Below are 27,512 nucleotides of genomic sequence, written 5' to 3' on the forward strand. Positions count from 1 at the left end.
ACCACCACGGTGAGGTGCGAGGCACAGGTGTGGAAGGCTTTCCTCCTCCCCTCTCGGGACTGGATCTTTAGGATGGTGGAGATGATCCGGATGTAGGACAAGAGAACCAGGAAGAAGGGGGTCAGCAGCAGGACGATGCTAGAAACCGTGATGGCCACTTCATTGGAGGAAGTGTCCACACAGGCCAGCCTGACCACAGCTAGGAGTTCACAGGATATATGATCAATAATCTTGTTTGTGCACATGGGAAGTTGAAAAGTGATGGCAGTCTGCATGAGGGAGTTGGTGGAGCCACTGACCCAGGATGTGACGGCCAGCTTACTGCACAGTCCTGCATGCATGATGGCAGAGTACCTCAGGGGATTGCACACGGCCACGTAGCGGTCATAGGCCATCACCTCCAGGAGAACAAACTCAAGCCCACCCAAAGATAGGGAGGAAAACAGCTGAGCCGCACAGCTCAGGAAGGGCATTGCTTTTTGCTCTATGAGGAGATGTGCTAGCAGCTGGGGGACTATGCTGGTGGCATAAGACACATCCACCAGGGAGAAGTTGGTGAGAAGGAAGTACACGGTAGGGCCAGAGAGACAGCTCAGTGGACTAAGCTCCTGCTTAGGCAAGCGCAGGGACTGGAGTTCAATCCTCTGCACCACATGCTTCATTGGCCCCGCCCCTGGGTGTGCTGAGCCAGCCACCTAGACCGGGTGTGGTGGCACACGTCTGAAATCCTAGGGCTGGGGAGGTTGACATAAGGAGGATCACTGTCAGTCTGAGCTGCATACTGAGACCCTGTAACAACCAAACACATTTTTTAAAAAAATGTACATGGGAGTGTGGAGTCTGCTGTCCAGTCTAATCAGAAGAACAAGGAGGAGGTTCCCCAGCACCATCACCAGGCACATGACCAAAAAAGAGCACAAAGAGTGAGACTTGAAGATTCCTGTCACTGGACAGTCCCAGGAGAATAAATTCACTCATCCACATCTGTTATTTGGTTCCATTTAACAATGATGTTTATTAATCTGAAGAGACAGTAAAAAAAAATTGCAATTGATTAGTAGTGGAATAACTTTGTAAGAATATATACTTAACAGTGGAATAACTTTGTAAGAATATATACCATCACCCTTGCATGATGCCAAGTGTCTGTGAGCTCAGCATTCTAGTAGACCAAGCCAGGAAAATCACAAGCTCAAGCTCAGCCTAAGAAACTTAGCAACTGAGACAGAGCCTGTCTTGAAATGAAAAGCAATAAAATGTCCAAGGAAGCAGCTCAGGGTAAACGTCCAAGATTCAACGCCCACAACCACTGTTCCGTTGCTCCTCCAAAAGGAATACACTGTATAGAACCTTCCAGGCTCCATTACCTGGCTTTAAATCATTCATGAGACCAAGGTGGCAATGCCTGGCTTTATCTAGAAATACTCCATCTGCTGTTTCAAGAAAAGAGACCTGGGCCTAACTAGGACATGCTTCCATTAGTCATTTAAGGGCTGGATGCAATGCAGAGCACATGTAGGAGCTTCTGTGTCTGTACTGTCACCTTCAGACCTGAGCAAGATGTTGTCAGGATCAACAAGGATGAATGATGAAGAAGCGCAGTTGGAAAGTTGAAAAATTAGCATGGAGACATCACACATATTGTAAATGAGTGCACATAGGAACTAGTGAATTACAAAACATCTGATTTTGAAAGAGAGTTTTGAGGAACATTTAGAATCAGAAAACTAAACTGTGAAAGCTGAAAATTTGGCAGTGTTTATGCATAAAAGGAGGCTTTCACTAACTCACTAATATGTTTAAGCCAAAATGTAAAAGCTGATGGAAGTACTTGCAAAAGCTTTCTGGTAGTCTGAGTGCTGTCCTGAGTGTTTTCATAGCAACGGCCTCTGCCTTGGGATTTATAAAGAAGCAAATGTAATCTCGTCTCCCATCTCTTCCACAAAAGTAGGCATGTTGGCAGCCCATAACAGAAACTTTTGGACTTTTAGAGTGGCCTGACAGGTTCCTTTGGGTGGAGGAGGGACATTTTTATGGTATCTAGTTCTAGATAGGCTTTCTTTTCTACTTGCTACTGTGAACAATCTACTCGGTAAACATGAATATAAAAGAGCAGATAAAAATATAGATCCTTAACTGTCATAGGTTAAAGGGATAGGAAGACCATCATGTGAGGCCCCATCTTCATTTTCTAGAATAGAGAATAAGGTCTGAATTCTCTCAGGAGTACTTTGGGATGAAATTTACTCTCTGGCTACCTTTGTGAGGCAGGTATTTTTACAGTTAAACTAACGCATCATAAAATAAATTTCTTTCTTTCTTTTTTTTTTTTTTTTGCAGAACCAGGGTTTGAACTCAGGCCCTTGTGTTTGCCAGGAAAGTGCTTATTCCACTAAGCCACCTTCCTGGCCCCCTCATCATATAAATTTCAAGTATTAAATGGAACCAGATCCCATTAAATTGTTTTATAGCTGACTGATATCATTACTCATATCTACCTATTCGCTAGAATTCATGGGAGGGAACAAAATAACAGAAAACAGGAGAGAAACACTCAGGAACAACTAAGAGAAGAGAGAGGACGTTTCGTACCAGGGTCTAGACTGAGAGGGGAAACTGCCAATTATTCAGATCTCTCACCTGATAAAGGACAAAATGACACAAGTATTTTCAGAGAGCACCCTCTTGTGCACAACTACTTACACACTATGTTTATTAACTCTTCCATAATGTTCTCTTCAAAACTTGATTCCATGTAAAATGCAAATATATTCTCATTTTCACAAATAAATCCATAATGTCTTCAATGGCATTGCAAAGTTTTTACACATTCTATGCTCTAGTCTTGTTCTGTTACCTTGATTTTAAAAATTTTCTAAGTATCTTACCATGTGTTTTAGAGAAATATATTTTACAATAATAAACTGTTTTAATGCTTTTCACTGTTATATTAAGTACTTACGTTAAACTGATTGATTTAGTTGATTCACAGGGCTATTGCCTTCATTTGAAAAATTACATAATTAAAAAGCCCTCTCTTTACTACCATGGAATATTTTAGTGTGTACTAGAAAATAAAACTGTGTTTGAATATGTGAAAAATATTCAGCATCACTGGTCATTTGAGAGCTGCAAATGAAAGCAATGCTGAGATTTCATCTCATCCTATAAAAATGGATGTTATCAAGAAATTAATCTCTAAAAATGTTGGAGAGCCTGTGGAGAAAAGGAACACTTCTCCACTGTTGGTCAGTCTGTAGACTGGGGTAACCACTGTAGAAATCACTGTGGAGATTCCTCAAAAAGCTAGGAAGTCCCATTTGACCCAGCTATTCCTCTTCTCAGTATGTTCCCAAAAGAACTAAAAGGGTCACATATACAGACCTGTGTTTATAGCAGCACAATTTGCAGTGGTTAAATCTTGGAAGCAACCCAAATGCCCATCAACCAATGAATGGATAAGCAAGAGGGGTTTGTTTGTTTGTTTGTTTTCCACAGTGGAGGACTACTCTGCCACTGAAAAGGATAAGCTTGGGGGATTTCTAGGTAAATGGATGCATCTTGGGACCTTGGTATAAATAAACCAGACACCAAGTGTGACTATCTTATTGTCAAACAGATATGAAAAGCTGAAAGTATAAACAAAGACCAAAACGTGTAGTACGTATTGTGCAACAGGAAAAAATGGTTCAAATGGAAAGAAGAACTAGGGAAGGGAGAAGGAGTAAGGAAAAGAAAAAAAAAAACCAGAAAAGAAGGATAAGGTGGAAACAAAGCTTTTATGAATAAGGAGGGAAAGAGTGATGGAAGGGAGGGGAGGGGAATGGGGAAAAAGAGGACTCAGGATACCGCACGTACAGGTACCAATTCCCCATGATAAATGTGATCATTACATATGTCTAATGTGCCCAAATAACATTAATTTTAAAAGGCACAGAAAATAAGTATGTGTGTTTGAAAGCCAAACAGAGAAATGATAGGTGGTTGTGCAGGTGATCTCAGCCTACCTTCAGTTAAAGCCACACAGGACTCACTTTCCAGTTAAGCAAGTTCTATGATCATTTCGTGGCACCTGGACTGGCTGTCAGATCACATGGCTCACGTCTAACCTCTCCTGTCACAAAACCTGAGTTTGGTCTTTGAAGTGTCATTATTTGTAGGCCCTCCAGGTCTCCCTAGACCCCCTATGTTCATTGAACTCACTCAACAGGAGGAAAATTGTGAAGAGGTTGACTTCATCTATTTCTACAGGTGAGACAATCAATACTGCTTTTTCCATTCTAAAGAGAATAAAGTAATTAATAAAATATGATAATGAATTTCAAAAAAGGAGAGGATAGGAATTAAACAGTGGTTGTCATATTGCGTACCATTGTCCTCAAGGTAGTTGTCCAGATTGTCAGATATAAGCATGTAAAATGGTCAAAAAGTAAGCATTAACTGCTCCTTTTAATAAACCAATAGAAACTAGTAAAGCAATTATCTTAGCTATAGTGTGCGTGTGTGTGTGTGTGTGTGTGTGTATTTTTTTTTCTTTCTCTCTTCTTTCTTTCTTGCATTTTTTCTTTTGTCCTTTCCCTCATCACAGTTGTTCTTTCCTCTTGAGCACTTTCACAATATCTATTGTACCTTTTAGATTCTATTCACTCTTATTTTCTTACACCAGGGAGACAATAGGATGTTTATCCATGTGGGTCTGATTTAATTTACTGGTAAGTATGATCTCTAGTTGTATTCATTTACCTACAAAAATAGGACTTAAGAGTGCAAAGTGAAAAGGAAAGAAACTATACAAAAGAAAAAAAAAACAACTGGGATGAGGGATAGAAGAAAAGAAAGAAAGAAAGAAAGAAAGAAAGAAAGAAAGAAAGAAAGAAAGAAAGAAAGAAAGAAAGAAGGCAAAAGAAATATATATTTTATATTTTATATACAGGATAGCTTGGATAATTGTACTGCTGGTTTCTACTGGTCTTTTGAAAGGAGCAGTTAATGCTTAATTTTTTTTCTCTCTCCTTTTTATTTTTTATAATCTTTTGACCAATCTTGTAGGCTTATATCTGGTACTCTGAACAACTAATTTGAAGACAACAATAGGCAATACAACAATTGTTGAACTCCTATCATTTTAGTTAGTGAAATTCTGTGTTCTTTCTAATGTTTAGTACTTTTTTGTATTCTCTTTAAAAATAAAAAAATTAAAGCCCGACTTTATCTTTCTTTATAGCTGAGTAGTACTCCATTGCTTAAACAGACCACATCCATTTTGTCCGTTCCTATTGATGGGCATTGGGCTGTATCCAAGATTTAGCTATGACAAATTGTGCTGCTATAACCATAGGTGCACATATATCACGGTGGTACAATGTGTACAATTCTTCTGGGAATATACCCAGAAAGGGAATAGCTGAGTTGAGTGGGACCTCCGATTGCAGTGCTTTGAGACATCTCCACACTGACTTCCACAGTCAGTCAATACTTCTTAACATGGTTAAGGTGTGCAGGAACCCATGTAGAGCCCTCACCAGCCAATGCTGTCAGGTGTGTCGTCCAGTACAGAATGACTTCTGGTTGTTACTCAGTATTTGTCCATCCCCCTCCACTGTACTTGTTAATTGTTTTGCAGGTATCGAGTGCTCCTCTAATAAACATCAACAACTTAGTTTACCATCTTCAGGTTACATCACCCTCATACTCAACCATCCTCAAACCAGACAACTCTGTACATACTTTGAACTTCCATTTTCTATTGAAAAATAAATAACCTGTGCTGCTTCTGCAGAGCTTGGCACTAAAACATGACATGACTGTGTGTTCATCTCCTCAGACATAAGCGCTGGGAAGAAAGGGATTCTTCTTGAAAATGTTTTATGAATCGCAGTAGGATGGGGAGTGGCCATGACCATAATGAAGAAAGAACGGTCTATGACAGCATCTAATGCATGAACCTCCAATGTGTCCTGAGAAATTATCTCCTGAAGACTCCATCACTAGTGCCTAGTATTTGTTTCATGATCGTTGTTCATGGCTCTTATTGCAAAGTTTTAAAAACTGAAGCACTTGTAAATGGGAGGGCTGTAATATGAGCTGTCCAAACCCATGATGAACTTGTGTGTCACATCATATTGGCTCTGCACAATTGGCCACCAGTGAGTAGGAAAAGGATGCTTCAGGTGTGAGCAACCTGAGAATCCTGCTGGGTGTAGTGATGCACGCCTGTAACCCCAGCACTTGGGAGGCTCAAGCAGGAGGATTTGCTTAAGTTCAACGCCAGCCTTGGCTACAAGTTGAGCTCAAGTCTAGCCTGAACTGCATAATAAGACAAGACAAGACAAAAACCAAAACAAAACAAAAAACCCCACAAGCATAGGAATCATGAGAGCCAAAGAAGAAAGTTTTGACTGCAAAAATTAAAGTTTCTCAGTTAAAGAATTACTTCTGTCTGGCCCTAATTAAAACTTCTTCCATGCAACTTCTTCCTTTATGCAGTAATTATCAGTTGCAGAAAATATCGAGACTCAAATGTGCTTTTCTACAAAGGATAAAAATAGGTACTCAGGCTCATCCTGCAGCTCTTTTTCCTGTGACAGATACAGTATGCCAAATTTAAAATTTTGATTTCAGTCAACCATAATCTTTCTTTAAAGAAATCAAATCCATTTGTTGATTTTCATATGTTGATCTAAATTTTAACATATCATATTTAAAAATAAAACCAAAATTACTCATCATTCTTTTTCATTGGTTGAAAACATTAGAGATTATTCAACTGATGATATATTTCCTGAAGAAGAGGGGTGAAGAATTTACACAACAATTCTTTAGCTGACGTAAAATCCTCAATTATTTTTATGTGGGTTGAGAAGATAATATTTGACTTAGACCTCCTGCCTCCTCTTATCTCAGTCTGCTTTCTAACCCCTCATCTGTGAGCTAAGAAACTTCATGCCATTTTCTAAGGTCCTCTGCACTAGACCAGCCTTTTAAAGACAGTTTGCTCTAAAAATATCTTTGCCTATTTTCATCTTAAAATCAAAATCTAGAAATTCAAAATCTTAAATCAAGTTAGACATATTTCTAATGGTAAACCATCAGGTAATAGTTTGGTAATATTTGCTGTTGACATCTGGTGTTCCGAAATCATGAAACTGGGCCTCGCTCAAAGTCAATTATAATTTACTTAAAGTTGTACGGATGATAGGAGTGCCATTAGTGTAAAGCTTCCTAGGCTGGCCACGGTGTCACATGCCAGTAATCCCAGCACTTGGAAGGTGAGGGCAGAAGGATCATCATAAGTTCAAGGCCAGCCTGGGCTATGCAGTGAGTTCAGGGCCATCCTTAACTACATAATGAAACCCTGTCTCAAAAGAAAGAAAGGGGGGGGGGAATGAAGGAATTAAAGGAAAGAAAGAAAAGAAAAGGAAAGAGAAAAGAAGGAAAGGAAAGGAAAGGAAAGGAAAGGAAAGGAAAGGAAAGGAAAGGAAAGGAAAGGAAAAGAAAGGAAAGCAAGAAAAAGCTGTTCAAATAAGCTCTTTAATTCTGGAGAATACCTGAGAGGAAAGACAGTTTCCCTTTCTTCCTTCTTTCTTGTCTCCTTTCCCTCATCGCAGTTGTTCCTTCCCTTTGAACAGTTTCTTTCCCTTTCACAGTATCTATTGTAACTTTTGGGTATGACCTCTCTGTTTGAGCCTTCCTTTAACCTTCAGCCACAACCTACCAATATCCATGGTCCAAAAGAAACACTACAAACTTGAAGAAGTCAAGAGCAACTGCTGATCAACCAAATGACGAGAGCCCTGACCCAAGGGAAACTCACCCAACACCCGGCTGTCTTCACTGCCTGGGTCACATGCACGGAGGGTCATCACAAATGGCCTCCTGAGATGTCCTCAGAAGCCCCTATCTACTGTCCTCTCACAGGGTTTCACTTGTATTTTGTTCTTCTTGCTGCTCTGTGGGCTAACCCTCAAAACACTTGATTTGCCTCTTCAGCGAAAGCAGTAGCCAGGCTTGGACTTAGTGGTCCTTTCTCTTTGCAACAGTCTGTGCTTAGTTCATCGCCTGACTGCAGTGAGTATGTGATGTATTTAAAACTCTCTGAAATCCTTCCTTACCTCTGTTAGCTGGCTGCTTACACTACTTGTGCCTGTCTTTCCTCCCAGTTTGGAACACAAAAAGAAATTTTAATTTTGAAAACCTGTAAGACCTGCTCAACATGAAAGGATTTCTCTGAGTCCTTTACCCAGATGAGAAATAACCTTTCCAATATTATGTCAGTTCCAAGAGTATATGACTGGTTACCTTTGGTTTTCTTCTAACATCCAAATTTAGGCATGGGGTTGTGTGCAAAGCCCATTGCCCATACAACAAAAGCAAAGCCTTATATCATTAAGTAAATGGTAGCCTATACTTCAGCAATAAAATGTAAATCTTTTTCTTTGTCTTTTCACATAATTGGAGATAAATTATTGAGAACCATTTTCTCAGACAGGAGCAATCTTGAAATTCACCTTTAGTGATTTATTTTAATATGGTTTCATTTGGCAGGTACTCAACTTTCTTCCATCACCCGCTCACCCTGTGTAGTGTCTTCACAGTAGAATTCCTTCCCTCAGGCAAGTCTCCACAGTACTTTGCTACAACTCATGAGAGAAACCAGTCCTAATGCGAGCATCAAGACATCTGAATCTCAATTCACATTATGAACTCTATATGACTTTGTCAATACATTCAATCATCCATATTTAATTAGTGCTATTGTTATGAAAAAATAATGCTTGCATATATACTCTCAGAAAAAAATAATTGGGATGAAAGTCTTTAGAGAAATTGGTAATGTATCTTTTCTGAAGATGGAATATACCCCTACTCTATGCTCATGAAATATTCGTACTGAACTAAATATCTTAATAGCTGCGGCTTCTGGCAGAAGCTTGCGCTTGGAGGAAGCGGCTGTGTGGGTCCTGTGACCGAGCTGCAGTTACTACTTTTCAGAAGCTCTTCTCGGCTGCTTGCCAGGACACTCTGCTGTCAAGATGCCTCAAACTATGATCAAAGGGGGCATGTGGCAGAATAAGGAGGATGAAATTCTGAAAGCAGCAGTAATGAAACATGGGAAAAATCAGCGGTCTGGGATTGCCTCTCTGCTGCATAGGAAATCAGCAAAGCAGTGCAAAGCCAGATGGTATCAGTAGCTGGATCCAAGCATCAAAAAGCCAGAGTGGTCCAGAGAAAGAAGAGGAGAGAAAGTCTTGCACTTGGCTAAACTGATGCCAACTCAGTGGAGGACCAGTGCACCAATCACTGGAAGAACAACAGGCCAGTGCGTGGAGCACTGTGGATTTCTCCTGGAAAAAACTGCCCAAAGAGATAACGAAGAGGAAACCACAGATGATCCATGAAAACTTAAACCTGGAGAAATAGATCCAAAATCAGAGACAAAACCAGCATGGCCTGATCCAACTGATATGGACGAGGATGAAGTTGAGATGCTTTCTGAAGCTAGAGCCCTCCTGGCTAATCCCCAGGGTAAGAAGGCCAAGAGGAAGCCAGAGAGAAACAGAAGAAGCAAGGTGTCTTGCTGCCCTCCAGAAATGAAGAGAACTTCAAGCAGCTGGCATAGAGATTCAAAAGAGAAGAAAAAAGAAGAGAGAAGTTGATTATAATGCTGAACTCCCATTTGAAGAGAAGCCTGCTTTTGGCTTTTATGACAATGCTGAGGAAAACTACTAGGCCCTGGATGCAGATCTCAGGAAATTAAGACAATAGGACCTTGATGGAGAGTGGAGATCTGAAAAAAATCAGGGAGAAATAGAAAAAAAGACAACATTTGAAGCAAAAAAAAAAAAAAAAAAAAAAAAAAAAGGAATCTGATTCACAATCAGCTATTCTCCAAGCTAGTGGTGTTTCTGAATTTACTAAAAAGAGAAGCAAACTATTACTTCCTGCCCCTCAGATTTCAGGTGCTGAACGCCAGGAAGTGGTGAAAGCGGGCCAAGCCCATGAAATCACCCAGCAGATTGCTGAGGAGTCTGGCATCACAAACTCCACTTCCACTACTCTCCTGTCTGAGTACAATGCCACCAACAACAGCATTTCCCTTAGGACACCATGGATATCGGTCTCCCAGGACAAAATCCTGCAGGAAGCCCAGAAAATCAAGGCCTTGACCGATGTGGACACCCGATTAAAAGGAGGACTCAACACTCCATTGCATGAGAGTGACTTCTCAGGTGTAACTCCACAGCAGCAAGTTGTTCAGACCCCAAACACGGCTCTGTCTACCCTGTTCAAGACTCCTTCTAATGGAGGAGAAGGGCTGACTCCCTGGAGTGGAGCAACTCCCAAACCAGTGGTCAACTCTACCCCAGGTAGAACTCCACCTAGAGATAAATTAAACATTAATCCTGAAGATGGGATGGCAGATTACAATGATCCCTCTTATGCAAAGCAGATGGAAAGAGAATCTCATGAACATCTCCATTTAGGGTTGATGGGCCTTCCTGCCCCCAAGAACAATTTTGAAATTGTTCTACCAGAAAAAGCTGAGAAGGAGCTCAAAGAGCATGAAGTACATGATGACATGAACATTGAAGATGCTGCTAAGGTGGGTGCATAAAAGCAGGCTACATGTGAGGCAGAATGTGTGAAAGAGATGAAATGCTTGTACAAAGCTGTTCAGAAAGATCTGTCAAGACCATCTGAAGTAAAGGAAACTATTCTAAGACCATTAAATGTAGAACCACCTCTAACAGAGTTACAGAAAAGTGAATTAATCAAAAAAGAAATGATTACAATGCTTCATTATGACCTTCTATATCACCCCTATGAACCTTCTGGGAATAAAAAAGGAAAAACCATAGGATTCAGTACCAATAACTCAGAGCACATCTCCTACCTGGAACACAATCTTTATGAAAAGTTCAGCAAAGAAGAGCTGAAAAAGGCCCAGGACATTCTGATGCAGGAGATGGAAGTGGTCAAACAAGGAATGGGCCATGGTGAACTCTCCAGGGAAGCCTATAACCAGGTGTGGGAAGAATGCTGTAATCAAGTTTTGTATCTTTCTGGGCAGAGCCGCTACACACGGGCCAACCTAGCTAGCAAAAAGACCGGATTGAATCACTTGAAAAAAGGCTGGAGATAAACAGGGGTCACATGACGACAGAAGCCAAGAGGACAGCAAAGATGGAAAAGAAGATGAAAATCGTGCTTGGGGGCTACCAGTCGCGTGCGATGGGGCTCATAAAGCAACTGAATGATCTGTGGGGCCAGACTGAGGAGGAGCGCTTGGAGCTACGCACTTCTGAAGAACTCAAGAAACGTGAAGATTCTGCCATTCCCCAGAGCCTGGAGTGTCTAAAAGAAGATGTGCGGAGACAGCAGGACAGAGAGAAGGAGCTTCAGCAGGGATACGCTGATTTGCTGCTGGAGACCCTAGAGGCAAAGTTCTGAAGCGCAGCGTCCATCCTGTCGCAGGCAAATGAACTGCTGGTTTTCCTCACATGATGGACACTTTTGGTTATCTTTGTGACAAATTGACTCACTGTGGTTTGGGGTTTGATCTTAAATGGTCTTGATCACACATATCTTGTGTTAAATGACATCCAACTCCAAAGGACAGATGAGGTTTAAATTATTAAGATGATCAGTTTTTTCACCAGTGTCATATTTCCAAGATTTTTTTTTTAGTTTTGATCTTTAATTTAAAAAGCCTGACTCTGAAGTACTGCCTCTGAGTAAATTCTTGAATAAAAACAGAATGTAGCAAGTAAAAAAATACCCCCAAAAACAAAAAGCTATGGCTTGTCCCCTAAGTGTCTTTCCCACAGTAATGCAGAATCCATCCACCATATTTCCAATTTTTAAGGAGTAATCATTTTCTTTCCCGATGTTGGTTTTACTTTTTTTTTCTCTGTCAGTATTAAGATTGGGATTTGGTGAATTCATTTTTTTCCCTCATAAGTGGCTTTTATTTTATTTTTAAAATAATTTTATTGAGAAACAAATAGCAATGAGATAGTTTCAAAACCAATTAGTAGGACAGTTTCAATAATTAATACATTTCATATTGTTGTCCTCTTAGTGGTTATTCATAATAGAAGATGCAGGCATGATATCCTGTCCACAAACACTATTAAAACAAATCTTTCTATTCTTTGAATTAAGAGAAACTAGCTGTATATCTATCCTAAGAGTGGAAAAGAACTCTACTCTTTCCTCTTTTGAGTATAGAGATACAAAATGGTCCTTCATTTGTATTTCCTTTTTTTTTTTTTTTGTTTAGTTTTGTCAGAGAGGGGTATTCCATTGTCATTTAAATATTGTATGTGCGTGAATTCAGCAAAATATCCCAATACACTCCAGTAGTCCATAATAGTGGTGGGTTTTCCATAGGATTGGCAATGTCAGAAGTTGTTGACTTGAGCCTTTTATAGCTCAGTATATTAATACGGCTTTATTTTTTATACTTCAATTTTATACTTTTCTGCCAGATGGTTAAGACCAAGATAAAGCAAGACCTATATAACAAGAAATGTAACTTTTGTATCTGACAAGGTCAGTCAGGGATTTGGCAAATTCCTACAGTGAGTCATACTTAAGCCTACCGTCTCTGGAAAGCAGGATTATTTTACTTTACTTGATGCAACATTAGAGTGATAAGATTTCAAAATCGATAATCAATATGTCTAATCCAAAGTCCCTAATAAGTAAGATGAGTAGTAGTTCCGCACTCTATAGACTCTTGTTTACTCCCACCCTCTTTTGACGCCCCATTAGCAATTGTCCCCTGTACATCAGTGTCTGTTGATGTGGTGCTGTCTCCTTTCGCAGAGCTCGCTTTCACAAAGTGCTTCCTTCCGCAATGGGGCAGACCATGAAGATGTAGCGTCGTAGGCTCCGTGGGCTCCAGGGTGCACAGATCACCCGGAGCTAGCTTAGACACAGTGTCAGGGGAGGTTTGCGCGTGACCACAAATGGACTCACTGAGAAAAGGTAAGTAGGACAGAGGCTGCACTGCCTGTGGGGAGCTAACAGGACCGCAGGAGCTTCACACCCCACATTGTCAGCTGCGGTCATGACTTATAAATCCCAAAGGCAGGGCCACCCTGCTGCCCTTTTTCTCCTGTGGAGAGCTGTTCACCTTCATCTCTCTCACCCCTAGAACTCCACTATTGCTTTAGGTCACTCCAAAGACCCCACGAGCCAACCTCCTGATGTTGCAGGTTGTCCACAATAACACAAACTAACCTCGTCTCTGAACATCTCCATTTAATGAGAAGTCAATTTGCTCGAATCCATAGTAAGTTCAAAGAAGCCATTTTTGAAGCCATCTTTGACTTCCATATATTTTTCCCCTTCCTTCTTTCTTTCTTCCTTTCCCTCATCCCAGTTGTTCCTTCCCTTTGAGCAGTTTCTTTCCCTTTCTCCATACCTATTCTACCTTTCAGAATTATTATTCTTTCAGGTTCTTTCACTAGAGAGACAATACTATACTTATACACATGGGTCTGATTTCTCTCACTTCCTCAATGAGTATAACACCACATCTCAATTGCATGAAAAGCACCCCTAATCAAGCACAATACAACTATTTCCCTGTTTCCCGGCCTTATCAGACACCCATTCACTTTAAAGTTCTTGTTGGTCTACAAAGCGGAAGTGTTCTCTCTTCTGCACAGAAAGGTCTTGTAAGAAAAAATGTCTGTGTAGAAATTGAATTAATTCCTTCCAGAAGCCCCTGTGACAGCCGCACTAATATTTAATTTCGATTCATGTCCATGAACTTGCGAATGTAGCCCAAGTATAGCAAATCCCTTTCTCCTAAGAATTATCCATGTACTTTGCCCAAGCTACTTCCAGAGCAGTAGTCTGTTTGGCTTATAATTCCTTAGAGTAAAAAGCATTATGTGTCGTTAGTAGTTTACTTAGATGAACATGAGTACACGTGTCCCCTTATACTTTGTCCATTTAAAATCAAGTAATTAAAAGTACATCACACTGGTGATTGATATGGGTAGGGAGGGAGACTCCTGGTGGTAGGAGGGGGCAGGAGGATATGCGAATGCAACACAAAATTGCAGAATAAAAATTTTCAAAACAAGAACTGTGCCTGACAAATAGCTCAGCAGATTAAAGTGCCTACAAGCAGGTGCAGGGGTTGGGGGTTCGATCCCCTGCCCTGCTGTGCCAGCCCTGCCCCCTCCCCCTCCCCCGGTCCACATTGAGATGCAGTTGAGACTGAGCATGGTGGTGTGCGCCTGTAATCCCAGCCCTTGGGAGACTGTAAACAGGCAGATCACTATGAATCTGATCTCGTAGTGAGCCCCTGAATACCCTGAAGACCCTTCACCTAATATATATATTAAAAAACAAGAATTGTGCAAAAAGTATGGATTTTGCTTTATATAAGTAATACATTAATAAAAAATGCATTAACTTTTCATATTTGGTAATAAATATTATTTATTGGCCCAGACAGAGGCCTAAAGTGCCTGCTTAGGCAAGCTTAGGCAAGCACAAGGAACTGTGGTTTGATCCCTTGCACCACATGCTATGCCAGCTCAGCCCTCAGGATGGGCTGAGCTGGCAAAAAATTATTAATATTTGTATATTTTGTTAATATCAAAACACATTATTTATTAACATTGGTATATATAAAGTCAGAAGAGTTAGGAAAGAAGTGTTGGCTCAACATCATCTCATAATTTTTGATAAAGATGAAAAAGCTTACAAACATCCCTTTCTGAGTACTTTCAACTGACAGTAAAACTTAAAAAACTAAACAAGGCCTGGGGAGATAGTTCAGCAGTCTAACTGCCTTCCTGGCAAGCACAAGTACCTAGGTTCAATCCCTGTACTGTACGTTATGCTGGGCCTGGAACCCCAGGTGCACTGTGCCAGCCACTGAAACTGGGAGTGGTGGCACATGCCTGTAATCCCAGCATTGGGGAGGCTGAGGCAGGAGGATCACTATGAGTCCAAGCTCTGTAGCTAGACCCTGTACCAAATAAATAAATAAATAGATTTTTTAATTTTTAAAAGAAACTAAGCAAGCTTGAATGCATTTATAATACCTCAAATATTATGTCGTGAGCTGCTTAATGACAATCACTTTTTTTAAGTACTACAATGTTAATTAAAGGGACAAAGTGTATTTGTGAAATGAGTGTGTTAATTAATAATCTCATTCTATTACTCAAAGTGGGCTCCTTGCTAAAATAAACAAACTCAACATCTTGGTGGCTTATCAGAATAAAATTACATTTCCTCATGGGTCATAATAGTACAATACAGGTCGCACAGGTTCTTCCTTGGGTAGCTCTTATCTGATCAGGGACTTGGATACCAGCCTTTCCCCAGCAGCTACTCAGCACTCTGGGCCAGGAGTCTCAAGTTCACCCTGGGACACAGAGTCACCCCTTCCTTGAAAGTCCCTGCACTTTTTCTTTACTAACCTCCCTACTAAGCAAGCAAGATCCTGTAGGGAGACACTGTCTGCTCCCATCCAGCCCTAGTGGCCCCGACCTAGCCCAGCTCTTAGAGGACCGTGCCACAGCTTCACCACATCAGGCCACAGAGATTGATCTAGATCAGAAATCCAGTGTCCAGCTCACTTCATTTGCTCTTCCTCCAAAATTAATTAGTCCATCAGGACATAGGAGAACCTGTACTGTAACATCCTGACGTAACTCAGTTGTGTCCCAAATTTTCTGATCAAGGAGATTATGGAGCCACAGATGAAAGTGATTGATGATGTAGAGTGTGCCTAAGGAGAGTCACCTGGAGAGAAAATGTTCTCTCAGATTTTCACAGAGGGCAAATTTGTCAAGCAATGGCAGTGACTCATCCACATGGCTGACACTGACAAAGGATCTACAATCTGTGGTAAAGGGTTTCAGGGTAAATCTTGAGGGGATTTGACTAACCTGTCAGATACAAAAGTTACATTTCTTGTTATACAGGTCTTGCTTTATCTTGGTCTTAACCATCCAGCAGAAAAGTATAAAAAAGAAGTACAAAAGTAAAGCCATATTACTATGCTGAGCTATAAAAGGGTCAAGTCAACATCTTCTGACATGGCCAATCCTACAGAAAACCCACTACTATTATGGACTACTGGACTATATTGGATTATTTTGCTAAATTCATGCACCTACAGTATTTAAATGGCAATGGAATACCCATCTCTGACAAAACTAAACAAAAAAGGAGATATAGATGAAGAATCATTTTGTATCTGTATATTCAAGATAGGATAGATATAAAGTTATTTTCTCTTAATTCAATGAATAGAAATTTTTGTTCTAATAGTGTTTGAACAGGATATCATGTCTGCATCTTCTACTATGAATAACCACTGAGAAGACAACAATATGCAATGTATTAATTATTGAAACTATGCTACTAATTGGTCTTGAAACTGTCTCATTGCTATTTGTTTCTCGATAAAACTATTAAAAAATTAATTAGTTCAAAAAACAAGATGAGATGCAGGTGGAGGATAAGATATGTTCCATGGAAATTCATTCTAAGACACTGATCCAAGAGAGAAAATTTAGTGTTCATTGCCTCGATATCACACCATATAAGGAAGGAGGAATTTGTCTATCAGTGAACTGTGCCAACAAGATCTAATGTCAGGGCACTCCAGCTTCCAAAGTTTTTATTTCGATGATGCATATGCAGTCTCCCAGTTTATCTTCAGCTGTGTTTCAAACTCAGTGCCTTCCACATCTATCCACTTTGAGGTTTACCATGAGCAAACGCATCTCTCATGTCACTTGTAGATGTCAGCATCCAAAAGAATGCTCTCCAGAGGCACCCACAGTACAACCAATTCTGCTGTGACACACTTAACTTCTTAGCTGTTGATACTTAAAGACCCTAAGTCATGTTGGGATCCTCAACAGAATCAGTAGGTAGTCCCAACATGAAAATCAAAGTGCTGGTCCGTAGGATTTGGGAGGGTCACCATGACTTCAAAGGCATTGCCATTGTGCTTTTCAGAAAGAGCATCTGACTTACTTGTGAGTACATGTAATAACTGAATGCCTGGGACATCAGGTCACTATGTACTTGGAAATATCTACTTTTCTTTCCAGATTTTATTTTAAAGTTTTAAAGGTCATCAAGTTTCTCCTGGCACTAATACAGCTTTTAAAAGAGGAACAGGAGGTGGTGGGGAGCAAGTGTATGACTTATCACATTAAAAATAAAAGACAAGGGCTAGACACATAGCTCAGCAGACTGAAGTGCCTGCTTAAGCAGATGCAGGAACCCAGAAGCATGCTGAGATGGTGAATGGGTCTGGGCATGGTGGTGTGCTCCTGTAATTGCAGCGCTTGGGAGGCTGAAAACAGGAGGATCACTGAGTCCGATCTGGGTTGTGAGACCCTGTAGATCCTGTATTAAATACATTTTAAAAAGACAACAGTACAGATTTTTTCTCCCAGCTCCTGACATAAAGCCTAAGTAGTAGCCTTAGGTATGCATGTATACAAACACAGACACATGCACATGGATCTAGTCCTATAACTACATAGCAAATTCCAAATCCACTGCAGCATGTCTTACCGTCCACTCCCTGCCCCTCCCCCTCTGGCTCTACATCTACTTAAAAAAAACTCAAAAGAAAAAAAGAGGTCTGGAGGTTTTTAAGGATCTGGTGGTAGGGCTGGAGCCCACCAGACCAAGCAAAGCCACATCTTTAGAGAAGGAACAAAACAGAGAGAGAAAAAGAAAGTCCTCCAAAGACACAAGAATCCATTAAGTTGTTTGGAAAAAAAAAAATCAAGTTTCAACAGGGCACGTGGAGGCACTCAGTGGATTGATTCCCCATCCTTCCCCCAAACTTTCCACTGAAACTGTCTCATTGCTATTTGTTTCTCAAAAAAATTAATTAAAAAAAAGTTTTCACTCCTATTAAGAAACTTCACTGACTCCACAGGTGTTCTCCCCACCCGTGTCCCATGGCTGGCTCCTAGCTAACTAGGAGAAGCTAGTTTCTCCAAGCAGCTGTAACTTGTCCCCCTCCTTTTCCCTAAGGCACTAGGGAGGCCATAAAAGCCCACTGACCCAAGAGAGAAGGACCTAGCCTGCTGCTCTCCTCCCCTCACAAAGGTTGTAAAATTCTCACAGGGGTTCCCAACTTAAAGAAAACCTTAAAGACACTCCTACAGATCTGTACACTTAGTTCCCAGACTCTCTCTCCTCTAGGAGGAAAACTGCTGAGCCTATTCTCTCCTTCCCCATCTACCTTCATAGAAACACTCCCCAACACAGCCCATCCAAACCTGAACCCTGTAAGACTAATAGCGGATCAATCAAATGAAATATAAGTCATCATTACAGAGATGAGATTTGTTGTTGCAGTCCTTGCACAACTGGTGAAGAAAAAGGAATTATCCACAATTTCCTGGTAATCCAAAGTCTGTATCTTATCATCAGAATGGGATAAAAGGTTGCAGAGAATCAAGAAGGATGAAAGGAAAATAGTATTTACGGAGAGTGAGAGAGGAAGGGCCATAAGAAAAGGCTTCCTCATCACTTCTTCTTACCGGCCATCTTGGCACTGGACTTGGCTTTGGGCTTCACTGGTTTGGCCTTCTTGGGCTTGGATGCCTTGACTGGCTTGGCCTTGAAAACCTTGGGCTTTTTTTGGCTTTCTTGGGTGTGGCAGCTGACTTCTTCTTGGCCTTCTTGACAAGGGTGGCTTTAGGTTTCTTGCTTAGGGCTTTGGAGGCAGCCTTCTTGGGCTTGGCTGCCTTCTTCGGCATGGCCACCTTCTTGACTTCCTTCTTGGTCTTCTTGAAGGCCACTGTCCTCTCAGGCTCATCACTCTTGGCCAACTGGAAGGACCCAGAGTCACCCACCCTTCTGGTTTGCTTGAGAACCCTGGTGGTCACCAGTCGCTTGATGGACAACTTGATCTGGGTGTCGGCATTCTCACCCACCTTGTAGTGGCTCCTGATGTACTTCTGGATGGACTGGCACAAGGAGCCAGCACAGTTGTTCTTGGCCTGGATGGCAGTTATGATCATGTCCTAAAACTTGGGGTGGTCTATAGACTTTTGGAGGCCTTGGCCTGCTTGGGCTTGGCTGCAGCAGTGGATGTGGAGTTCTTAGGCATGGTGGCCTACCTGGTCATGCACTGAAGGCACTTTCCCAAGGGCCAGCCCTCAGAGGGATCTGCTCGTGGGCCCTGGCTACCAGCCCCATCTGGACTCAGGCTCTTTGGGATACAGACAAGGAGCTGCAGCCTCTTCTCCTGTGCCAGTCGTGGGAGAGCTAGCTGGGCCAGCTCTGTGTGGCCAAGCACCGGCTGTCTGCTCTGTCTGACCATCCCACTCCCACTCATCTCTGCCTCCTCCACCTCCCCTTTCCTCACTCCATGTCTCAAAAATATCTCCTTTGAAGCACCAAAACATAAAGCATTGTATCTGAGATTAGACCTAAAAACCCATCCCCTGAGAACACAAGAAAGTGACATCAACAGGTGGCTGAAAGTGGCATCATCCATCCTGTCTGTTCCCATTGTCTGACAGCTGTGCCTAAGACCTACATTCATGGCCTCTTGGGGATCTCTAGTACCCTATGACTGAAAGGGTTGAGCCCCGAAGAACAATGAAGGAAATATTCCTCCTAGGTGGAAAAATTTTCAGGAAGACATCTTAAAGGGAAAGGAAGTCTGAAGCCAAGATAAGTATCAATTTAAAGGTCATTCCAATGCTCTGACTGTATATAAAAGGATAATACTTGAGGTGAACTAATGATACATATGATTAGAAAAAAAATTGGCTTAATTTCTGTGCCCTGTGTTGTTGCTAAAGGTAAATTTTCCACAGGAAAAGAGGCTGTCAGTTTGCAATGGACAAAGATCCTCACGTATGTTATGTGTCAGACAAGCACACTGCCTAAGCCCAGCAGTGTCCCTGACGGTAACACTGAAGACCACCTAGTGATTCAACACATTTGACTCCATCCACCCAAGACTAACTCAGGCGATACCATTTCTGCCTGTCCATCTCTCCAGTAACAGTGCCAACCCTACACCTCCAGCTGAATAATGTGATCAGACTGCGGCCACTAAATGCCATCTTCTACTGCAGAGGAACCAGATGCTCTTATAGAAATCATTCCAATAATATGTCAGAGAGTATAAAAGACAGGACATTGTACAATGCTAAGAAGTGAGGTGAGACCACTGTTGAAGTGTTACCACTGATCATCTAGGGTTGTATGCTCCAAAAAACCTGAGCAGCCAGATTAAATAGGCTGTGGCACACATAGTAATGACCTATAAAGATGTTTATGTCCTAATCCACTGTGAATATGCTGCCTGACGTGATAAAAGGGACTTGGCGATGCTCAAATAAAAGGTGGTTAAAATGCTGAGATTGGACTGGACAGGGTGGGTGATCCTGCTGTCCTTGTAATTCAACAACCGTCCTTGTGATCAGAGTCAGAGGAAAGAGATGTGTTAATGAATGCAAGAGGGCAGTCAGAGAAAAGCTCACCCTGCTGTTGGCATTGAAAATGGAAAGAGAGGTCATGGACCACTATATGGAGACACCTGAGGAAAGAGGGAACAAGCCAGTAGTAGTTTGCTCCCTAAAGCCTGAAGAAGTAAGTACAGTCCTGTAGACACCTTCATTTTGGACAGTTCATTTTGACACTCAGAACTGTAAGGGAGTGTTTTTATACTGTGGCAAAATCTGTATTACTTTCTCACAGCACTAATAGGAAACAAGGGCATCATTCACTAAACACAGGGTAAGTTGAGAATCAATGAGGATAATAAGAGCAATAGATTAAGATGGATCAGGTAAACTTACATCGATGAATTCATGATGACAGTGAAAAGATCCTGCTTCATTTGTTGTATTAAAAATTGTTTAAAAAAAAAGGAGAGGACATCAATTGTTTGCCTTTCCTGTCCCAATTATGCTTCAGGAAGATGAAACATTGGTGAAGAGCATGTTTCTGTATTTGTAAATGTGTTCCAGATGGAAGGAGTAAGACTTGGTGGACTCCACCATCTTGCGGACTTATTAAATCACTGGCTCAAGTCAGTCAGTAGCTCTCTTGTAGGAGCCTTGCACTGCCTACTGGTGTCAGTATCTACTGCCTTCTAGAAGGTAGAAGTCAGGAATATTGCTAAATATCCCACAATGCCCAGGACCACTCCCTACCAAAGAATTACTCAGACCAAAATGCGAACTGATCCTAGGCACCACATGCCAAGCCGGCCCACCCCAGCCTTAAACAATAGTGGAAGCCCAGTCTCAGAACTGTTTCTCCCAATTGGCCATTTAAGTTTAATAGTAAAAGACTGGTTAATGATAACAATGCATCATAAAACCTTCAGAAGGAAAGGAGAATCTTTTGTGGACCATTTTGTGTCTGTGTGTGTGTGTGTGTGTGTGTGTGTGTGTGTGTGTGTGAGGTTTTAAGCTATTGGTTTTTAAAATCAATACTTTTTAATGGAAACAACCTGACCAAAAATCTGTCATAGAATTTTGAGACCCATTAAAACAAAGTTGAATGAGAAATTAAAGAAATAAACCACTGTGCAGGTTTCTAGAAGTGTTGCCACAATCTATGAAATTGTATTTCTAGAAAAAAAAAGTTTAAATCTGATCGAGCCAATTAGACATTTGTGATCCCAGAACTTGGAAGCTGAGCCAGGAGAATTACTATAAGTTTGAGGCCAGGCTCAGCTATGCAGTCAGTTTAAGGTCAGCCTAAACTGTATAGTGAGACCCTGTCTCAAAAAAATAAAATCTGATAGTACCTCTAGGTCTCACAGGAGAAAAAGGGTCAAAATAATGTGAAATTATACTTACAGGATCTCTTAAACATAGAGTTTGTACAGGTAGGACAAACATTTCAGTTCTATTTTTAAAGAGAATTTCAATGGTACATAAGGGAATTGAGAAAACTGTAGCTTCAAGTGATTTTTTTGAGAGACTTAGTAGAAAATACCTTATGCAAATTATTGCAACAAAATGTAATTTTCTCTGCATTGTAATTTTTTTAAAGATTTATTCATGTATTTATTTGCTAGAGCCTCGCTATGCAGCTCAGACTTGTAGTGATCCTCCTGTCTCAGCCTCCCCAGCGCTGGGATTATAGGCATATGCTACCACACCCTATTTCAGTGGCCAGCACTGTGCAGGGCCGGTACAGCATGCGGTACTGGTGATCAAACCTAAGTCTTTGTGCTTGCCAAGAAGGTGCTTAGACTGCTGAGCTGTGTCCCCAGCCCCCTTTTTTTTTTTTTTAATTTTCCTTTAAGAAAATCACAGTGATATTTTTATTGTACTAAACTGCTGAACAAGAGCGTTTGTTTGTTTGTTTGTTTGTTTGTTTGTTTGTTTGTTTTTTGTGGAACCGGGGATTGAACTCAGGCCCTTGTGCTTGCCAGGGAAGCACTTATTCCACTGGGCCATCTCCCCGGCCCCAACAAGAGGTATTTTTAAAAACACATTTCAATGACTAATATCTTTGAAAAGGTCTACTTAGTAGTTGTACTGCTTAGAATTTCACCTTATATGGCACTGAATCAAAAATGCCTTTCTTTCCTCTGTTGCTAATGTCTTTCACAGCAGCTAAGAATTAAGAATGGCTCTAGTCTTGAGTTTTTATGCAGAATTAAATTTGCTAAGAAACTACCACTTTTAAAATGACAAAAAAGATAAAAATAAAGTTTAATGGAAGAAATAGGAGACTATGAAGGTCTATCACCACATAAATAGATGACTGCCCTTAGCATTTCTGCTTCTGAGAAGTGAATACTCAGATAACTCTGCATGTAAAGTTCCCCAAACAAAGTAAGGAATGGATGCTGGGCAAACAGATCAAAATATGGTTGGTAGGCTGGCCAAATAATGCAGGGGATTAAAGCACCAGGCCAGGGGTTCAATGCCCAGGCCTGCCATGCCAGCCCTGCCCCTGGGGGTTGCTGAGACAGCAATTGAGACTGGGTGTGGTGACACATGCCTGAAATCTCAGCTGTTGGGAGGCTGAAAACAGGCGGATCCCTACAAGTCCAATCTGGTAGTGAGACCATGAACACCCCATAGACTCTTCCCTAAAAGAAAAATACCAGAAAAGAAAAAAAAATGGTTGGTGGTGAAAAGTAATGAACCCTACAGACATATGCTCAGTCATGACAATAAGGACATCACATCTTCATATTTTTTCTTTTGTGATACATATGTCATGGTTTTTCAATTTTTGGCTGGTTTTCCTCTTTGCTTTGTTTTCCATATAAGTGCATATATGTTTATAATGGCCAAATTTGCCTTGTGGTATACAACTTACAGAAAATTTAGACAAAATCGTAACATTTCAGAAGAGTAATGAGATACAAATAGGATTTTTAATTCTCTCCTATTTAAAATCTCTCTCTCTCTCTCTCATACTAGGTGTTGAAGTGATGTCTTTTGCAAAGAACTCTCCCCCCATCTCTTTTCATATTTTTTAAGTTGAAAGAGGATCTCAGTAAATCTCTAAGTTGCCCAAGTTGGATTTGAACAGTCTTCATGACCCAGCATCTGAGAGTTCCAGGTTATAACCACTGTCATCACTCCCAACAATTTTTCTTTTTCACTTTTTTGGTGGAACCAGGGATTGAACTCAGGCCCTTGCACATGCTAGGCAAATGCTTATTCTACTGAGCCATCTCCCCAGCCCCCAATCACACCCAACTTGAAAGCTGGTTTAAACAATACTTGACTTGACTTTCATCTTTCCTCTCACTGCTACCATAGTTGAGGTACCTCTAATGTCTCAAATTCTGTAGCAATCTGCTTGCTAGATGCCTTGGTCATGTCTTTTTTTTTTCACTTATCAAAGTGGTAACTCAAAACAGAAACATGTTCAAGCTGTACTCCTAATATAAAAATTCTTTCCTGGCTCCATATCGCTAGCATAATAAAATTTAAAAAACATTGGCCATCAAAGCCCATAAAGAACTGTCCACCTCTACCCACCCACTGTGTCCCCACTCCTTCTCTCTTCTCCCCGCTACAATCAAAGTCAGCAAATCTTTGGATTTACTCTCTGAAAGCTTTTCCTCTAAAATTAGGAACCGAACAAGGATGTCCGCCATCACCACTTCTGTTCAACATAGCTCTTGAAACATTAACTAGGGCAATGCAACAAAAGAAAGAAAGAAAACTGATATGGATAGGGAAGTAAGGGATTAAATTATATTAGCAGATGAGATGATTTTTATATAGAAGACCCCCACAACTCCACCAGAAGACTTGTTAGGATTAATAGCATCTAAACAACTTCACACAAGTTGTTCTTTTGTTGGGCTTCTTGTCATCTAGAGAACTGGTTCTCACAGTTCTAGTCATAACTTAAGTGTACTTTCACAGGAAGACTTTTGCCATCACCTCAGTGGACTTACTCTTCAAGACTTACCACAGTGTAATAAAGTGTTCCACTACCTGACCCTCTTTTGATTCACGCGTGTTCTTGTCAAAAGAAACCATTCATGGACACTGGTACGTGATAGTGCATTCCTATGGCTCGAATGAACACCAGCAGATATTTAGTTAGGTACCCTTGACATCATTTGAAATGCTTGTCTATCTTACAAAATTTCAAATTTCATTACTCTAATAGGAACACTCAACATCAATATGCTTCAGATTATCTAAGTGTGCAGGGCCAGCCAGATAGCTCAGTGGACTAAAGCACCTGTTTATGCAGAATACAGCGGCCAGGGTTTGATCCCAGGGTTCCATGGGGCCCCTCCCCCGTGGCTCACTGAGATGGGATTGAGACTGGGTGTGGCGGCACACGCCTGTAATCCTAGCATTTGGGAGGCTGAAAACAGGAGAATCACTATGTAGTGAGACCCTGTAGTCCCTCTAGATGCTGTACTAAATACATAAACAAAAGAGATTATCTAAGTGTGCAATGCTTTGAGCCCTAGGATTCTGTGTTAATATATTGGTAAATTTAAGAACTACAAGCCTGTTGACTTGCAGAATTGCTTAGGGGAGAAACTACATAGATATTTTCTCTTTACTGTACTTTCTTACCCCTGTTCACTTGATATGTTTCTACTCATATTCTTTAGGTTTTTTTCTTCAGAGATTAGGTCTGCCCTCAAGCCCAGAGCACTAATCTGTTTTTTGGTGGGTTTTTGTTTTGTTTTGCTTTGTTTGTTTGTTTGTTTGTTTGTTTTTTGTATTTTAGGGAAGCATCTACAGGGTGTTCAGGGTCTCACTACTAGATTGGACAGGTAGTGATCCACCTGTCTACAGCCTCCCAAGAGCTGGGATTGCAGGCATGCATCACCACACCCAGTCTCAATTGCCATCTCAGTGCACTCTGGGGGCAGGGCCAGAAAGGCAGGCCTGGGAATTGAACTCCCGGCCCCTGTGCCTGCTTGCAGGCACTTTAATCTGCTGAGCTATTTGGCCAGCCTTCGGAGCACTAATCTTGCAGGTGTATCCCAGTGCCTATTACATAGGGGAGGATATGATAAGGGATCCAGGCATCGGAAGCCACACAGACACGGCAATCTCACTGTGCTGATTATCCTAAGTCCATGTCAAAATTTGGTATTGATTCATATCTAATTTGTACTCTCTCTTTTAGAAAATTGGCATTAGGGAGATGGCTCAGTGGAATAAGCGCTTCTCTGGCAAGCGCAAGGGCATGAGTTCAATCCCCAGTTCCACAAAAATAAATAAATAAATAAATAAATAAATAAATAAATAATTGGCATTGATGGTTAGTTTTCCTTCTCACACTAGCTATACCTTTACCATCTTAAGCATCATCTCATAACTTACGTGTTTATACAGTTTCTAAAAAGAGTAGGTGAATCTTTCAGAAATTGGACAATTTTAACATTTCAAATGATACCTTTTATACTTGCTGGATATGGGCAGTTAGTGCCTGAAGTTAAGGTTTTTCTTTTTCTTTTTTTTCCCCCCTGTACATTTTTTAACATCCTTTGTATGTTTTTTATTTCTATTTTTTTTAATTTTTTGCGGAACCAGGGATTGAACTCAGGCCCTTGCGCTTGCCAGGGAAGCGTTTATTCCACTGAGCCATCTCCCCAGCCCTGTTTTTTATTTTTAAAGAGAAAAAAAAAAAAAAACTAGTGAGAGGGGCCGGGGAGACGGTTCAGTAGAATAAGCGCTTCCCTGGCAAGCGCAAGGATCTGAGTTCAATCCCCCGTTCTGCCAAAAAATAAAAAATAAAAAATAAAAAAATAAACTAGTGAGAAAAAAACATTACCAGTGATTAGAATTTCTCTAAATAAAATGATAAGAATTCAACAATGATTGTTATATTGCATATTTTTGCCTTCAAATTAGTTGTTCAGGTTATCAGATACAAGCAGGTAGGACTGGTCAAGAACTTGTAAAAAATCAAAATGGAGAGGGAAAAAAATCAAGTATTAACTGCTCCTTTCAACAGACAAGCAGAAATCAGCAGTACAATTATCCAAGCCATCTAGGGTATACACATGTGTATTTGTTTTTCCTTTCTTTCTTTCTTTAAGCTTTTTCATAAACAGTAGTTCTTTAAGTACAAACAACCTTAGTTATATTCCAGTCTGTACAACAGATCTTTTTTGGTCGTCTCCAGGGGTTACATTTAGTGTGTTTACATTTAGAAAGACACCATATCTGCAGCTAGGAGGTCCTGTAAAAGGACCTGTGAAAGGACCTACTGGCTGCAGATATGGTGTCAGCCCTGACAACACCCCATCTACAGAAAATGACTACATCTGGCTACATATGCCATACACTGATGTGAACTTTACAAAATTAAAACTCACAGTTTGCTCTAGAAACACCATAAACTTTGCCTAAATGTTTCTGCATAACCAAGTGTGGCCCACAGGAGGCGTTCCTCCTCCCCTCTCTGGACAACCATGAAGAGGTTCCTGGTTGCGACACGGGAAACAAAGCACTTTTTTTTTCTTTCAGTTATTGTCAGGCTACCTGGAGAGAGACTCATAAGTGTGGAATTCTAGAAGAGCTGTGTTTAGCTCCACTAAATGTGCTGTAGTCACATAACATACCCACATGGACACCTCAAAACAACCACTGGGTCTCCTACATAACACAATGCCTGTTACATCATTTCCTTCCTGGTTGCCAGGCAACGTGGAGTATCAGATTACCTCAGCTGGGTGAATACTGAGGCAAAGCTCTATGCTCAATGAGGCTCCTGAGTCATCCAGACACCAGTTTGGATGTGAACCCAGAGAATTGTCCTAATGCTTTCCGCCAGGCCCCTTTCACCTCTTTATTCCTTAGACTGTAGATCATGGGGTTCAGCATGGGGGTCAGAACTGCATAGAAGAGAGAGATCAGCTTCTCCTGGAGGACAGAGGGGCTGGAGTGGGGCTGGATGTAGGTGACAATGGCCATGCCATAGCACAGGACCACCACGGTGAGGTGCGAGGCACAGGTGTGGAAGGCTTTCCTCCTCCCCTCTCGGGACTGGATCTTTAGGATGGTGGAGAT

General features: G+C 41.1%; 2 protein-coding genes and 1 pseudogene across 2 annotated transcripts in view; 1 reads left to right on the forward strand and 2 right to left on the reverse strand.

Annotated features, from left to right (window-relative positions):
• The window catches only part of LOC101567316 (olfactory receptor-like protein OLF3), a 35,840-nt gene that overhangs the window by 7,659 nt on the left and 669 nt on the right, over window positions 1–27,512 (reverse strand). The window contains exons 2-4 of the mRNA XM_012514198.1: window positions 24,707–24,714; window positions 2,499–2,505; window positions 3–519 (exon numbers count right to left, since the gene is read on the reverse strand). Coding sequence (XP_012369652.1) covers window positions 3–519; window positions 2,499–2,505; window positions 24,707–24,714 — 532 coding nt within the window. The remainder of the gene's footprint in view (window positions 1–2; window positions 520–2,498; window positions 2,506–24,706; window positions 24,715–27,512) is intronic.
• LOC101586076 lies at window positions 9,033–11,451 on the forward strand (annotated as a pseudogene).
• LOC101585682 (histone H1.0-like) lies at window positions 18,528–19,040 on the reverse strand. The gene has a single exon (XM_012514237.2). The coding sequence runs from the start codon at window positions 19,038–19,040 to the stop codon at window positions 18,591–18,593; it is 450 nt and encodes a 149-aa protein (XP_012369691.1). The 3' UTR covers window positions 18,528–18,590.

The sequence above is a fragment of the Octodon degus genome, unplaced genomic scaffold (genome assembly GCF_000260255.1).
Source record: "Octodon degus isolate 3935 unplaced genomic scaffold, OctDeg1.0 scaffold00027, whole genome shotgun sequence".
NCBI classification, from domain to species: domain Eukaryota; kingdom Metazoa; phylum Chordata; class Mammalia; order Rodentia; family Octodontidae; genus Octodon; species Octodon degus.